The 16,752-nt window shown below is 67.2% G+C and overlaps 1 protein-coding gene across 1 annotated transcript; it reads right to left on the bottom strand.

Annotated features, from left to right (window-relative positions):
• Positions 1-468: 468 nt before the first annotated feature.
• IRF5 (interferon regulatory factor 5) lies at positions 469-6,681 on the bottom strand. Its single transcript, XM_063155761.1, has 9 exons — positions 6,583-6,681; positions 5,114-5,452; positions 3,946-4,132; positions 3,483-3,535; positions 3,349-3,379; positions 3,000-3,281; positions 2,099-2,488; positions 1,685-1,803; positions 469-702 (listed from the first exon to the last, which is right to left on the bottom strand). Exons 1-9 carry the CDS (start codon positions 6,679-6,681, stop codon positions 469-471), a joined length of 1,734 nt encoding a protein of 577 aa, XP_063011831.1.
• Positions 6,682-16,752: the final 10,071 nt, after the last annotated feature.

Raw genomic sequence — 16,752 nt, 5'->3', positions numbered from 1 at the left:
TGATTTTGGGGTAGGAGGCGGTGGCTCGAGTGCGGGCAGGGCGGGCGGGCGCATGCGGTTCCCTCCGGGGGTGTGTAGCCATCTCGAGAACAATAAAAAACAACAAAAAACTGAAAAAATAAATTAAAACTTTCTAAGGTCCCTCTGGTTCTCTTCCCAGGGCTGGGGCTGCTTTGTGCTCCCCCAGCGCTGGGTATCCCCCATCCCTGGGGGCTCCAGGTCCAAGGTGGCCCCAGCCCTGTTTTCTTGCTGTTTGCCCCCAAAATCTCAGGGGGATTATCCTGGGCAGCGCAGGGAGGAGCGCAGGGCTGCCCCAGGGTGGGGGTCACGGTCCCCTTGCCCTGCAGAGCACCCTGGTGCTGGTCCCTGCCAGCTCTGGGGGGACAGGCGTGGGGACAGGCCCTGCCAGCCGAGCTGGCCCCGCAGTGACTCACCCCGGCTGGCAGTGCCACTGTGCCCGCGTCCCCATCAGTGGGGCAGGGGCCCGGGGGGCAGCGCCCAGGGCCCCGCGGCGGGGCCGGGCGGGGGCTGCGCCGGCGGCAGCCGCTGCTGGCTCTGCCACAGCTGGTGCAGCTCCTTGAACTGCTCCACCATCCTGTCCTTGAGGTCGGGGTGCGAGATCTGCAGCGGGATGCTGTCGGCCGACCACGACAGCTCCCCGGAGAACATCTCGAGCAGCAGCCGCGCCGCCACCGGCACCACCTGCGGGAGCCGCGGGGCGTCACCGGGACAGGGACCCCCAGGGTGTCACACCGGGACAGGGACCCACAGGGTGTCACCCGGGACAGGGAACCTGCAGGGTGTCACACCGGGACAGGGACCCCCAGGGTGTCACACCGGGACAGGGACCCCCACCCAGGGTGTCACCCGGGGCAGGGACCCCCAGGGTGTCACACCGGGACAGGGACCCACAGGGCGTCACACCGGGACAGGGACCCCCAGGGTGTCACCCGGGACAGGGACCCTGCAGGGTGTCACACCGGGACAGGGACCCCCAGGGTGTCACACCGGGACAGGGACCCCCAGGGTGTCACCCGGGACAGGGAACCTGCAGGGTGTCACCCGGGACAGGGACCCTGCAGGGTGTCACACCGGGACAGGGACCCTGCAGGGTGTCACACCGGGACAGGGACCCACAGGGTGTCACCCGGGACAGGGAACCTGCAGGGTGTCACACCGGGACAGGGACCCCCAGGGTGTCACTGGGGCAGGGACCCCCAGGGTGTCACCCGGGACAGGGACCCCCAGGGTGTCACCGGGACAGGGAACCTGCAGGGTGTCACCGGGACAGGGACCCCCAGGGTGTCACACCGGGACAGGGACCCCCAGGGTGTCACCGGGACAGGGACCCCCAGGGTGTCACCCGGGACAGGGACCCCCAGGGTGTCACCGGGACAGGGACCCCCAGGGTGTCACTGGGGCAGGGACCCCCAGGGTGTCACCCGGGACAGGGACCCCCAGGGCGTCACCGGGACAGGGACCCCCAGGGCGTCACACCGGGACAGGGACCCCCAGGGTGTCACCGGGACAGGGACCCCCAGGGCGTCACACCGGGACAGGGACCCCCAGGGTGTCACCGGGACAGGGACCCCCAGGGCGTCACACCGGGACAGGGACCCCCAGGGTGTCACCGGGACAGGGACCCCCAGGGTGTCACCGGGACAGCCGCGGGCCGGCCCCCCACCTGCACCGTGATCAGCTTCTTCTCCTTGGGCTTCTGGTCTGGCCACTCCTCGCCGAAGCAGAGGAAGATCTCGAAGGGGGGCGGCGTGGGGGTCTGCCCCTTCTGGAACTGGATGAGGCCTGCGGGGCCCACACCGAGGTGAGGGACAGGATGAGACCTCACGCCTGCCTGGGCCACCGGCACCCCACGCGGCAACCCCGAGAGCCAGCTGGTGACCCCCATCCCAGCTCTGTCCCCCCATCCCACCAGGTTCCCATGTGCCACCTGGTGTCCCCACCATTCCAGCTGGTGTCCCCACTGCACGTTTGTCCCCCGATGCCACCAGGTGCCTGGTGTGCCCCCACCCCAGCTGGCCTCTCCATCCCAACCCATTGCCCTCAAGGGACACAGGGCCACCTCCCCTGCCCCTCTGACCGTTGAGGAAGCCCTCGAGGCTGAAGAGCTTGGTCCTTGTCTCCCTCTGGATGGGGTTGGGGCCGGGCTGGGGCGCGGCACAGGGCCCAGTCCAGAAGACCTTGCACTGGCACAGGCGGAGGGCGAAGAGGTCCTGGCCCTGCAGCTCCAGGATGAGCCCTCGGTCCAGCACGTCCAGCAGCTGGTGGGTGTAGAAGCGCTGCTTCTCGTTGGGAATGGTGTCGGGAGCAGGGAAGGGCACCTGCTCCAGCGTCAGCGGCCCGAAGAGCTCCTCCTGCTCCCGCGTGGGCTCCAGGCTGCTGTGGAACAGCCGGCAGCCGTGCGGGTTGCTCACGGTCAGGGCACACACCTGGCGGCCCCGGTACTGGAACTTGAGCTCCAGGTCAGTCACTGCCGGGGGGACACGGGGTCAGCAGGGCTGGGAGCACCCCAGGGACAGCCCATGCACCCCATGGCCACCCTCACCATCCCACAGCCACCCCATGGCCACCCTGTGCACCCCATGGCCACCCTCACCATCCCACAGCCACCCCAGGGACACCCTGCACACCCCATGGCCACCCTCACCATCCCACAGCCACTCTGTGCCCACAGTCACCTAATTCACCCGCCCCATGGCCATCCCCTGGCCACCCTCATCATCCCACAGCCACCCCAGGGACACCCCATGGCCACCCTCACCCATCCCACAGCCACCCCCGGCCACCCTCACCATCCCACAGCCACTCTGTGCCCACAGTCACCTAATCCAGCCACCCCATGGCCATCCCCTGGCCACCCTCATCATCCCACAGCCACCCCATGGCCACCCTCACCCAGTGACCCTGTGGCCACTCTGTCCCACCCCCATGGCCACCCGAGTCCTTCCAGCCCCCCACCCGTGGCCCCCAGCCCTGCTCACGTGGCAGCATGTGGGGGCTCACGAGCAGGTCGGGGATCAGGTGCTCTGTGGGTGCCACCGGGCAGCTGGACGAGGGTCCCGGGGGGCCCAGGGGGGGCCCCATCTCAGCGAGGGCCCCCGGGAGCAGCTCAGGGGGTCCCTGGGTGCCCCCCGCCTCCCCCTGCAGCAGCGCCGGGGCGGGACCCCCAAAGGGCCCCCCCGGGGGGCAATGGCCGGCAAAGGGGGGAGCCTCCTCCTTGGGCCAGGGGTAGGGGGGCAGCAGGTCCCCCCCGTGCTGCGAGTCTGGAGCAGAGAGGGGGGTCAGAGACTGCACCCCAACCCCCCAACCCACCCTGAGCCCCCCACTCACCATCGATGCTCAGAGATGTCATCTTGTGCAGCTGCAGGGCAGAGGGGGCGTTACAGGGACCCCCCCAACACCCCCCAGGCCCTCTGGGGTGTCCCCAGTTTGGGGATCCCCCCACCCCGAGCCCCCCCAGATACCTGGCTGACGTCTTCCTCCCCGCTGCAGCCATAGTCATCCTCATCCCCGCCGTCTGCAAGGGAGACAGGGGCTGGGAAATGCAGAGGGAACCGGGGGTGCTGGGGGGGGACATTGAGGGGTCCTGGGGACTCATGGGGGGATATTGAGGGGTTCTGGGGACTCATGGGGGGATATTGAGGGGTCCTGGGGACTCATGGGGGGATATTGAGGGGTCCTGGGGACTCATGGGGGGATATTGAGGGACATTGAGGGGTCCTGGGGACCCATGGGGCACTGAGGCCTCACAGGGGGTGGGTGGGTCCCTTGGGGCGTGCGGGTCTCTGGGGGCGCTGGGTCCTTGTGGGGTGCGGGGGCTGCCGGGGGGCTCGCGGGTGCTGGGGTTTGTGGGTGTGTGGGATGCCAGGTCTCGGTGGGCGCTGGGATTTTGGGGGCTGCCCCGAGGGCTCCCCAGAGCCGCCGTACCTGCGCCGCCGGGGGGCTCCTCGCAGAGCTCGTAGATGCGGAAGGGCTGCGCCGGGGAGCCGCGGGGCCCGTCCAGCAGCAGCCGGAACTCGCGGCTCTTGTTGAGGGCGCAGCGCAGCGTGGCCTTCCAGCGGGGCGGGTCCGGCGGGTCCCCGGCGCGGAACCGGCCCGTCTCCTGCGCCCACGCCTGCGGGGGGCTCAGCGCGGCACCGCGGCCCGTGCGCCCCATCGTCACTGTCCCGCCAGCCCCGGCCCGTGCGCCCCATCACCACTGTCACCCCAGCCCGTGTGACCCATCATCATTGTCACCCCATCCTGTGTGCCCCATCACCACTGTCACCCCCAGCCCGTGTGTCACATCACCCTGGCCACCCCATCCTGTGTGCCCCATCACCACTGTCACCCCAGCCCGTGTGTCACATCATCATTGTCACCCCATCCTGTGTGCCCCATCACCACTGTCACCCCAGCCCGTGTGTCACATCATCATTGTCACCCCATCCCGTGTGCCCCATCACCACTGTCACCCCAGCCCGTGTGTCACATAATCCTTGCCACCCCATCCCGTGTGCCCCCTCACCACTGTCACCCCCAGCCCGTGTGCCCCACCATCACTGTCACCCCCAGCCCGTGTGCCCCATCATCCTGGCCGCCCCCATCCTGTGTGACCCCATCACCACTGTCACCCCAGCCCGTGTGTCACATCATCCTGGCCACCCCCAGCCCGTGTGTCACATCACCACTGTCACCCCCAGCCCGCGCGCCCCATCACCACTGTCACCCCCAGCCCGTGTGTCACATCATCATTGTCACCCCATCCCGTGTGCCCCATCACCACTGTCACCCCCAGCCCGTGTGCCCCCTCATCCTGGCCGCCCCCAGCCCGTGTACCACATCACCACTGTCACCCCCACCCGTGTGCCCCCGCATCCTCGTCACCCCATCCCGTGTCCCTCGTCACCCATCACCCTGTCACTCCTGTCCCTTGTCCCCCATATCCCCACTGTCACCCACGCCATGTCCCCACTGTCACCCCATCACCCATCGCCCCCATGCCATGTCCCCACCGTTACTCCGTTGCCCCCCTCCCATGTCCCCCAGTCCCCACGTCCCCGTTGTCCCCGTCCCACGCGCCCACTGTCGCTCCCGCCCCGTGTCCCGGTGTCACCTTGAAGATGGTGTCGTGGTCCTGGGGCCCCGGGGGGTTCCTGGTGGCGTGTCCCCAGGGGATGACGAAGCGGCGGCGCTCGGGGTCGAGCCAGCGCAGGCCCGGGAAGCGGCGGCTGCTGACCTGGGCCACCAGCCAGGGCTTGAGGCGCACCCGCCGCGGGGGCTCCATGGCCCGGGGCGCCGCCGGGCGCCGCCCGCGCTCCGAAAGAGGAACCGGCCCCGCTCGGCCCGCGGGGCGGCCCCGGTTCCGCTTTCGGAGGGCGCGGGAGCCCCCCGAGCTCTGCCCGCCCGGGGAGGCGGGGGCGGCACCCGCGGCCGAAAGCAGAAGCTGCGGTGGCTTCGGGGAAAGAAAAGAGGAGCTGAGAACGGGAGGGGACACGAGGGACAGGGGGGACAAGGGACACACAGAGGGGAGAGCGGGACACAGGGAACGTGGGAGGCGACGGGGACGGAGGGGACACGGGACGGGGGACACGAGGGACAAGGGGAGGGCACGGGATGGGAGACACGGGGACCCAGCGGACAAGGGGAGTACACAGGGGACACACGCGGGATGGGGACACCTGTAGCGACACTGGGATGTGAAGAGACGGGAAACGCCAGGGAGACGGGACATGGAGAAGGGAGGAGGGTCACGGGGGACGTGAGGAGAGAGGGGACACGGGATGGGGGGGACACGGTCAGAGGGTGAGCGGGGACAGAGGACACAGGGTCAGGGGTGGCACACGAGGGGCGGGGGGACACGGAGAGCACATGGGGGACGCGGGATGTCCCGGCCGCGGTCCCTGCTCAGTCACAGGACCCCCGCGAGGGCAGCGCCCCCCGCTCCCCCCCGGTCCCCCTGAGCGGGGCAGCGCCCACGCGTGTCGCACGGACAGCGCGTGTCGGCACCGCGCTGGGCACGGCGTGTCCGGGGCTGCCGCCCCGCTCACGGACCGGGACCTGACCCCGCGGCTGTCCCCGGCATCTCAGCCTCGCCCCGCCACGGCCGCGGCCCCCTCCCCACGGCCCCTTCCCCACGGGGTCCCTCCCCACGGGAACCCCCCGCGGGGTCCCAGCCCACGGGGTCCCCCCGCGGACTCCCCGCGCCCGTCGGGAGCGGTCCCGGGTCTCACCTGCGCTCGGGGCCGCTCCCGGCGCCGCCGCCCGGCGCTTCCGCACGCGGGGCCGGGCGTGGGCGTGGGGCGAGACCGGCCGGGCCCGCCCCGGGACGCGGGGCGTGGAGCGGGGCTCCCGGTGTCCCCACGGGGTCACCCCCCTCGTGTCACCCCTCTCGTGTCCCTCCGAGCCCCCCGTGTGGCCCCCACGCCTTCACTCCCGTGTCCCCCCGCCCTGTGCCCCTGTGTCCCCCCATGTCCCCACCCTCGTGTCCCCACCCGGACCCCGCCCCGTCTCCCCGGCTGTCAGCCCGCACTGCTGGCACACCCTCATTAGCATACGATTTGCATGTATTTGCATACACAGTACCATTTCCCCCTCCACGTGACGCGCGGGGATCTCCGCGGTGGGCGGGAACACCGGGGCGCGTTTAGGGGGCTGTGATTGGTCACAGTCTCTGTCATTCATCTGCGGGAGCGCCCGCCCTCCCGCCCCGAGACAGCTGTCTGTCAATGAGGGGGCGTGGCTTATGTGAGCGCGACCAAGGGAGGCAACAATGTAGCGGGGCAATGGGCGGGGCCTGTTCCCGAGCGGGGGCGGTGCCTGTCCCCTGTGGGGCGGGGCTGCTCGCACGGCGATGAGCAGGGGGCGGGGCCTATCCCCGGTGGGGCGGGGCCGGGCCCGGGGGCGGGGCTGCTCGCATGGCGCCGGGCGCGCCCCGCCGCACGCCGGGCCCCCCCGGTGCCCCCCGCGCCCCCCCGGTGCCGCCGCCCCGCCCCGGGAGGAAGAACCGAAGGAGGTACCGGGCTCCCCCTGCCCTGGGCCCACCGGGGAACGGGAGCCCCACAGGCTGCCACGCGGGGGCGGGGTGCGGATGTGTCCCGGCGGTGCCGCTGTCGGGATCTCCCCGGGGGGACGGAGGGCGCGCTTGGGCCAGTCCCGCCCCGTTAACTCACAGATCTCAGGGGTTTGATGCTGCTTTTCGCCCCGATCCCGGTGCGACCGCTGGGAACGGGAGCGGGGCTTTCTGGAGGGGAGCGCAGATCCCGGGAGTGCTCGGAGAAGGGAGCGGATCCCACGGGACTCAGGGGGGTGGGGGGGAAGTAGAGCCCCGTGCGTTCCGGGAGAAGAGAAGCTCAGATCCCGGTGGGTTCCCAGGGAAGAGGCTCAGACCCCGGTGAGCAGGGGGTAGGAGCGGAGCAGGCGGATTCCCGGCTGGATCACGGACTGCTCTGCAGCTTATCCCACCGCTCTGCCGGTTCTCGCCCTGTCCGTGCTTTCCCGGGATCCCAGCTGATCCCCAGGGACAGCTGCAGCCTGTGTGAGTCTGGCCGCAGGCCAGCGGCTGATCCCGCAGGGGGAAAGGCTCCCAAGGCACCGGTTATGGGGTGCTGAAGGGATGTGTCCCCCAGGACTCCAGGAGGATCTGCTCCGGCCTCGCTGGGGGTGTCTCCACACTGGGATCCTGGGCGGGAGAGCGGCAGCATGGATGGAGCATCTCGCCGGGATTCTGGGAAACGGGGGTTGGGTCACGGGGACAAAATGGGGGAAAACCTCGGGGTTTGGATCATCCTGCAGTCGCTCCTTCCACCCCAAACCTGTGCTGCTGCCGTTGCATTCCGCTGGGTTGAGGTTTCCTCCCAGCCCAGCACAATTCACCCTCCTCGCTTGGTATTTTTGCGGAAAGAGAAACCGGAATAAATCTCCGGATCACCTCGTGGCAGTGGCCATGAGAGGGAGCCTCAGAACTGCCCACGCCCGAGCTGCTCCGGTGATGTTGGATGGACGGGATTCCCAGGAGCTGTGCTGCTGCTCCCCGGGCCAGCCGCTGCTCTGGGGGTGTGCCATCCCCAGGGACTGGCTTTTGGGGCGGCTTCAGGCGGGTTTGGGCCATGCAGGGAGAGCCTGTGGTTCTAGCGCTTTCTCCTCGCTGATTTGGTGGCTGGGAGCTGGGATGTGCTGCCGAGGAGCTGCCTGGGCTCTGCCCCGCGATGGAGGTGCATCCACCCATCCCCTCGGCGGGCTCCGGGGTGGAGGTGCATCCCCTCGGCGGGCCGGCTCTCCGGCTCTGACGCTCCCTGCTCTCCCCGGCAGCTCCGAGTGGCCGGTGCAGCGGAAGCTGCGGGAACTCTTTGCCGTCCCGCGGTGCGTGGTCAGCGTGTTCAGCCTGTTCCTGGTGGAGCTGATCCGCTTCCTCGGCGAGGCCGTGGTGCAGGTGAGCCGCCAGTTCCCGCACAGCCGCGGTGCGGGTGAGCCGCCCTGTGCCCGCGGAGCCGCGGCCGGAGCAGCTCTGGGGATGGCAGAGCCCCTCATACCGGTAGCAGGAACCTCCACTGCTGCACGTTTCCCCCCCGCAGTGGGAGTTTTGTGCCTCGGCCCGTGTTTGGTACTCCTGCTGGCGAGTACCCCTCAGACACGGGGTTTCTGTCACCCCAATGCAGGCGCTGGTGGTCGGTGTGCTGACGGCCGTCGGTGAGCACGTGCTGAAGCCGCTGCTGGCGGCGTTGTTGCACAGCCTGCTGCAGCCGCTGCTGCTGTTCGCGCAGAAGGTGCTGGGCGGCGTGCGGGACCTGGCGGAGCCGCTGCTGGACGTGCTGGCGCGGCTGTGCTCGCAGCTGGCCGTGCTGCTCCGCGCCGTGCGCCTCGTGGAGATCCGCCTGCGCCCCGACCTGCGCGCCGGGCCTGCCGACTGAGGGCGGCCCGGGCGCCCGGATAAGATAAGATAAGGAAGAGGAATTCCTGGGAATCGCGGAAGAGCGGGAGCAGCTGCAGCCCGGAGGGGCCGTTGTCTCCATGTGTGTCCGGGCAGGGGGCAGCACATGGCGTGCTGGGAGGCGCTTTGGATCTTCTAGTTCTGCAGATATCTCCTTAATTTAATTAAATTCCAGTTTTATCCATTGGAGCATTGCGGCAGTGAGGTGTTTTTCCTCTCCCTGCCTGGAAAACTCGGCTTCTCACTGAGTAGGACCTCCCTGTGCAGTCTCTTGCCATCGGATGGGCTCCACGGCTGGGGTGCTGTCCAGGGCCTGTGCCTCGGGCGCTGTGGGAGGTGACAGCTTCTGCCAGCTTCCAGCTCTCTGGAATGGTCTCCAGAGCCACAGTAAGGGACACACTGGCATTTGGGGATATTGAAAAACAGGGATCACAATATAATAACCACCTCTGTGTTCCTAGCACCTGGTTCTGCTGTATGATTTGGGTCACGTATTCCTATCGGGACGAGGCGGCCAAGGAGCCAAACGGCGGCAGCAGAGCTCTGAGTGTGTTTTACAGACCTTGGAGGGACTGAGCTGTGTTTGGGGCTCCCCCGCCCCAGCCTCAGCTCCCTCTGCCCTTTCGCCATTCCAACAACTCTGCCTCCCGGGAGCGTCTCCCCCGCTGGCGCAATCCCCATGTTCCCGATGATTCCATGCCCAAAGCCCTTTGCTTTTTATGGGCAGGAGCAGCATGTTTGGAGCTTCCCCGGCTGTAAGATCATCCGCGGGCCAGCGCCGGGGCCGGAGCGCTCCCGCTGGGGGCCAGGCTGGCCGGGCTATTTGGGGGGTGCTGAGTTCACGGAGCCGTGACAGGATGTTCCCTGGGTGCCGTGAGGGGCCGGGCGCTGGGAGCCAGTCCCGGGGAGCTCTTGGGCTCGGGTGACCAAGGGCAGAGCGGGAATGGGCACTGGGAGCTGCTGGGCAGCGGGAAGCAGCCGGGCCAGGCAGGGCCGCACGTGGGCACAAACAGGAGCGGGCACAGGGACCGGATCCAGGACGTCCTGCAGCACAGGCACCGTGCCACGACAGCCACACGCAGGGACTGGAGCTCCCCAGGACACTGGGGACACACGATTCTCCCTGGGCACTTCCTCCCTTGCTGGGGTGCAGGCCTGGCCTGACCACTGCTCCCGTGACCTCTCCCTGGGGAAACAAACCCGAGGAGGGAAGGGCAGAATTGACCATCTTTGATCATCTTTGACCTCCATCCGTCATGCTGCGGCGGGAGCGGAGGGCGGGGAAAGCCGCGGGGCGGGAGCGGCCGCCCCCCGCAGCCCATCCCGCCGGGATCCCGGCAGCTCCCAGTTCCGGCCGCTCGGAGTCCGGGCTGTGCGTCCAGCGGGAGCGTGGGGCTCAGAGACACCCACGGCATTTCGGGGTGCAGAGGGGGAGCGGGAGCTCTGGCCATGGCCTCACCAGGAACAACGCCTCTTTTCTTGCTCTAAACACGCCCGAGGTGCGCGGAGCCGCCCGGGTACCGCCGGGGCCCGGTGCCGGGGGCCGGCGGCGCTGCCCCGGGCTGGCAGGGCAATGTCCGGTGACCCGCAGGGCACAGCACCGTGCCGGGACAAGGACATTTCGGGGCTGGCAGCGCCCCCGCATTGCTGCTCCCTGAGATCACGGCTCCAGCGCCCGGCCCCAGCAGTGCCTCCCCGGGCTCGGAGCCGCTCCAGCGCCGGCAGCGCGGTGCCTGCGGCCGGGGCTCCGCGGAGCCCGGCCCGGGGCAGCCCGGCCGAGCCCGGCCCGGCCCGGCCCGGAGCGGCCGCAGGAGGGGGCGCGGGCCCGGATCCCGCCGGCTGCAGCGGGAGCGGAGCCAGGGCCGAGCGCGGCCTCCTCCGTTCTTCCCTAAATAGCCGGCGGCGGGCAGGAGGATTAGCCGGGGCATTCCTCGGCCACCGTCCTCCCACCGCCGCCGAGCTCCCGAGCTCCCCCGGCCGCGGGATTCCTGCTCCTCCCTCACGCCGCCCGTCCCCTGCTCCGCGGGGCGCCCACAGCCACCCAGGCCCGGCCGCCTTCCTCCCGTTTGGCAGCGGCCTTTGGGCTTCCCCGGGCACGCCCGGCCCCGCCGGTGGAGCCTGGGGCCCTTCAGAGCATCTGCCCGTCCCCGGGGGTCACAGCGGTGCCAGCCCGGGGACAGAGCCCAGGGACAGGACTAGGGGACAGAGCCTGGGGACAGTGCCCAGGGACAGAGCTCGGGGACAGGACTAGGGGACAGTGCCTGGGGACAGTGCCCAGGGACAGAGCCCGGGGCCCTTCAGAGCCCCTGCCCGTCCCCAGGGGTCATGGCGGTGCCAGCCTGGAGACAGGGTCCAAGGACAGGGTCCAGGAACAGGGGACAGAGCCTGGGGACTGTGCCCAGGGACAGGGTCCAGGAACAGAGCCCGGGGACAGAGCCTGGGGACAGAGCCCAGGAACAGTGCCCAGGGATGGTTCCTGGGGATGGTGCCCAGGGACAGTGCCTGGGGACAGGGCCAAGGGACAGGGCCTGGGGACAATGCCCAGGCAGCCCTGTGTGGGGCCAGGCCTGGCTCTGGGTTCTGTGGGATTGGGCCCAGGTCTGGCTCTGGCTTCTGTGGGATAGGGATTGGCATTGGGATTGGGATTGAGCCCAGGCCTGGGCTGGGTTCTGTGGGATTGGGCCCAGGCCCGGCTCTGGGTTCTGTGGCGTTGGGCCGAGCCCAACTGTGGAGCTCAGCTCTGGAGTGTGGGACGAGGCTGTGAGGGAATGCCCTGTGCCCGCAGCGGGTCCACTGAGGGTCACACCAAGGCATTGGAGCAGTGGGATGGATGGATGGAGGGATGGAGGGATGGATGGATGGAGGGATGGATGGATGGATGGATGGATGGATGGATGGATGGATGGATGGATGGATGGATGGATGGATGGATGGATGGATGGAGAATGAGCCTTTGGAAGAAGCTGAGAACGGCTCTGTGGTTTGGTTTCCTGACACCACCTTCCTTCCCATGGGCTGAGGGAAGCTGAAGCAGAGCATGAGTCAGCCTTTCCCATTGGGATACGCCTCCCAGGCACTCTCCTTGATGGAGGTTCTGCATCCCAGCTTCTCCATCCCTGTTCTGTGTCCCTTCCGTACAAATTCACCCACTGCAGGACCTGACTGTGCACACCCTCATCCAAACCCTCCCAGACTGCTAAACCATTTCCATATATCCTCTTTTCCCCACATTTCAAGCGCAGGTTTCCCATCCTCACAGAGGCTCCGGGACCTCCAGGGGCTGTTCTCATATCCCCCGTGTTTTGTCTCTTCCCAGACCATCCCAGCTCTCCCCCCAGGGGTGAAGCCGGTGTGGAGTCTGTGTCCAGGGCCCCGTGGTGGCTGTGGAGGGCGGAGGGGATCAATAATAGGCACACCAATAAAATTCCCTCTCCTTTGCCCAAATCCCGAGGCAATCCTCCCCGGAGCTTTGCTGGCTGGCGTGTGTGACAATGAGGCAAACATGGCTGCAGCCAAAAAGCTGGCTAATAAATAACATGCGTTCCTAAATTCTGGGATTTGGAAGTGTCTGAAGGTCCTGCTAATAAATATCCAGCTGGGAAGTGTGTTAAAATCAGAATTTTTACCCAATTTGGGATCTGCTGTCACCAACAGCTGGGAGTGGGACAAGAGCATTGGGGAATGGAGATGTTGTCTGTCAGTGCTGTCTGAGCAGAGAAACCCCTAAATGTCCACAGTTTGGGCAAAATCAGCGGGATTGAGGGACTGGGGAGGTCGAGACAGGAAAACAGGAATTGGGAGGGGGCTTTGCCTTATGCTAAATACAGGCAGAGAAGAGGATTCAGCTGCAACTTGTCAATGGCTTTAAAAGACTGAAAACCTGGAAGAACTGAAAAAAGAAACAATGGGAATGGTGTGAGACGTGAAAAAAAGGGATTCGTGAGGGAATTGGATCTCGGAGGTCATTCAGCTCCTCTGGAAGGGGAGGAAAAGGGATTTCCATGAGCACTTCTGTAAGGAAATGCAATAAATCACTCCCAGAGCAGTGAGAGCTCGGGGCTCAGCTAACGTGAGAAAAGGCAGCTGTGCACTCAAAAGGTGGCTGGGTCAAGTGGGATTTGCTTCCCCAGGAATGGTCAGACGGGGCTGTGGGGGAAGAGGAGAATCGTCCCTGCCATGGGGAAAGCTGATGGAGGGCACAGAAAGAGCCTCAGGCTCCCCTCAGTCCTCTGGGCTCTGGTGGGCATTGTTGGGCCACGGCCAGGACAGCGGGAGCTGCTCCATGTTCTGGGACTGGGCACAAGTGCCCACCCCAGAGCCCCCCAGTGCCCAACTCCAAACTGTATTTCACTCAAAAAAACCCCTCACATTTCAACCTCCACAAGTGCCCACCCCAGAGCCCCCCGGTGCCCAACTCCAAACTGTATTTCACTCAAAAAACCCCTCACATTTCAACCTCCACAAGTGCCCACCCCAGAGTCCCCCGGTGCCCAACTCCAAACTGTATTTCACTCAAAAAAACCCCTCACACTTCAACCTCCTAAGGCAGTTTTGTTCAAAACAAACCCCAACAAAATGACCCTCAACCTTTTTTTTTTTAAGCCCACCTAAACCCCCTTAACTTACATTTTAATAAAAATTTAAACATTTCAACCTTTCTGAGCCGCCCTTTGTTCATAAAACCCTCTCAACCCCTGAGAGATATTTTATTAATGAGATAAGAATCTCATGCTTTCAGTGCGTGTTCCCCATATCTGGGCCCATTTTGCTCTCCAGACCGCGCGCTCCCAGCGCCGAGGGAGATTTAACGAGGGGAAAAACACGGCGGGCGGTTTTCCAAGGCATTCTGGGCTGCGCTTTTTCAGCCCGTGACTTCACTGCGGGGCCGCGTCCGCTGGCAGCGCTCCCGGCGAGGCTGGAATGATGGAATTATCTCACTGCCTGTAAATATCTGCGGCAGGCAGCCCGTGCCCGGCTCCCCGGGAGAGTGGAGCGCGGCCCCGGGATGCTCCCGCTGCCCTAATTTAGGCATTTCTGCGGGAGGATGAATCACGGCGCTGGAAGCCGTGGCTGCGGCGCGGCTGGTTTCCCCGCAGGGATGCCGTGGGGCTGTCCGCGCTGAGCTCAGCCCGGTGTGTCACGGAGCAGCGCGGGGAATAGAGCCTGACGCTGCTGGGAGCCGTGAGGCGGATCTGGGCCTGGGGACATTCCCTGCCGATGGGGTCACTCCTGTGCAGGCAGCCTGGGCACCGCGGCCGTGTATTGTATTTATAGCTGGGCCGTCACTGCGGACGCCGAGCCCGGGGTTATTTTGGGATGATGCGGTCATGGCTTGGGGCACGGCTGGAGTGTGCCTGGGAGCGTGGAGAGAGGGGCCCGAGCCTGTGCAGGGCAGGGAATCAGGGAATGGAGCCGGGCAGGGGCTGAGCCTGGAGCAGAGGAGGCTCAGGGGGCCCTTGTGGCGCTGCACAGGAGGGGACATGTGCGGTGCTGATGTCTTTGAGGTGGGGCTGAGCGCCTGCAGCGGGTTTGTCACAGAGCTCAGCCAGCCTGAGCCCTGAAACAACACGGGGCTGAGCTGATGGACTCTGGGGGAAGGTGCCAGGGCCAAGAGGGACACGTGGTAGGCTCCCCCTCCCCGGTACCTCAGCCATGGGGACGGGAAGAGGGAATGTGCAGCCGGGAGCTTTGGGAAAAAGCAGCCCCCTGAGACCCCGAGAGAGAAACCCTGCAGGCTGTGCCCCACTGGACAATCTGCCTTCACTCGAGCGAAGCTGCAGGACTGCTCTGTGTCCTCTGTGCCTGCTCTGTGTCCCCTCTGTGCCCGCTGTGTCCCCTCTGTGCCTGCTCTGTGTCCCCTCTGTGCCTGCTCTGTGTCCCCTCTGTGCCTGCTGTGTCCCCTCTGTGATGCTCTGTGCTTTGCACAGCGGGATTTCCCTGCACTGTGGGGTCAGTGTAGGGCCGGTATCTGCCTCGGTGACCCCAGCGGGTCCAGCTCAGGGGGTCTCTGAGTGGGCACCTGTAACTGAGCCTGCGGCTCCATGGCAGCCCGGCCCTTCCGCTGGGCCACGCTGACCAGCTGGGAAAGGCTGGGAGTGACCAGGAGTGACCAGGGGGCGACAAGGGTGATCAGGCACTGACCAGGGGTGACCAGGGCTGGCCAGGGGGTGACCGGGGTGATCAGGAGTGACCAGGCAATGACCAGGCACTGACCAGGAGTGATCAGACAGTGACCAGGCAGTGACCAGGGGATGACCAGAGGTGATTAGACAGTAACCAGGGGGTGACCAGGGGTGACCAAGGCTGGCCAGGGTGACCAGGGAGTGACCAGGGGTGATCAGGGCTGGCCAGGGGATGACCAGAGGTGATCAGACAGTAACCAGGGGGTGACCAGGGGTGACCAGACAGTAACCAAGCACTGACCAGGCACTGACCAGGAGTGATCAGACAGTGACCAGGGCGCTGATCAGACATGACCAGGGGTGCACACTCGCCCCCGCCGCAGCAGTCCCGCCTCGGCTTTCCCGCCTTTCCCGCACACGTGACTCTGCCTTTCCCGCGCGCGCGTGCGCAGTGCGGCGCGGGGCGCCCCGGTGGGCGGGGCCGGCGGCCGGCGCGCGCCTGAGGACGTGGCGCTTTCCAGCCAATCAGTGCCCCCGTCCCCGGCGGGGTGGGCGGGGCCGAAGGGAGCGAGGCCGGAGGAGGGCGCGGGAGGCGGGGTGCGGGCTGGGGCGGGCAGAGGGGCGGAGTGGCGGCAGAAGAGACCAATCGGAACGCGCATCGGAGCAAAGGAGGAGGCGTGGCTCGACCGTGATTGGTGGGCGGGGAGGGCGCGCGGGGGGCCGTGCGGCGTGGCGCGGCGCCGACTTCCGGTGCGCGGAGCGGCAGCGGCGGCGGCGGAGGGGACGGTGAGGGCCGGGAAGGGACCGGGATGGGCACCGCGGCCGGGGCCGGAGCCTGGGGCCGGGGAAGCGGCGGGAGCAGCTTTGCGGGGCCGCTGCGGTGTGGCGGTAACGCGGCGGCGGCGGCAGCGCCGGGCCCGGTCTCCATGGGAACGGGCGGGAGCGGCGGCGCCGCCGCGTCCGCGGCTCCTGCGGCCCGTCCCGCTGCGCGGTGCCGTGACCAGGCCCAGGGCGGGTGGGCTGGGCCGATCGGGACCGCCGGTCCCGGGGACGGAGCCCCGTCCGCATCTCTTGGCCAGGGCGGGACCGGCCCGCGGGAATCCATCGCCTGCCCCGGGCGTTATCCGTGGGGATAACGGGCTGTGGGACCCCCGGGACACCGGGATAGCGGACTGCGGTACCCCCAGGAAAGGGGATGCGAGACCCCCGGGACACCGAGATAACGGGTTGTGGGACCCCCGGGACACCGGGATAACGGGTTGTGGGACCCCCGGGACACCGGGACACTGGGCTGTGGGACCCCCGGGACACTGGGACACTGGGCTGTGGGCCCCCCGGGATAGCGGGCTGTGGCACCCCCGGTGCCGCCCCGCGCGGGGCTCTGGGCCCAGGAGGTGCCACCCCCGCCCCTGCTCCTCTCCCGCAGCTCTCGGTGCCCCCAGAACTCCGGGCCTGGTTTGGGGCAGGACCAGCCCGTTGTGGCTCCCGGTGTCTCCCCCACATCCGTCCCAAGGCTGGAGTTCCCCTCGCCCTCGCCGTGCCTCGGTGGCACCCTGGGGTCCCAGTTAACTGTTCCTGCCTGCTCCAATGGGAGCCAGCCCCTGAAAAGCCACAGCAGGCTGATTCCCAAACCCTAACAAACTGTGTTGCCTGTGGGGGATTTTATAGGATCCTGCTGGCCTCCCACATGGGAAATGTGTGTCC

This window comes from Melospiza melodia, chromosome 4 (genome assembly GCF_035770615.1).
Source record: "Melospiza melodia melodia isolate bMelMel2 chromosome 4, bMelMel2.pri, whole genome shotgun sequence".
In the NCBI taxonomy this organism is placed as follows: domain Eukaryota; kingdom Metazoa; phylum Chordata; class Aves; order Passeriformes; family Passerellidae; genus Melospiza; species Melospiza melodia.
The sequence above is the reverse complement of the archived record's forward strand: the minus strand, read 5'-3'. Positions and strand labels throughout refer to the sequence as shown.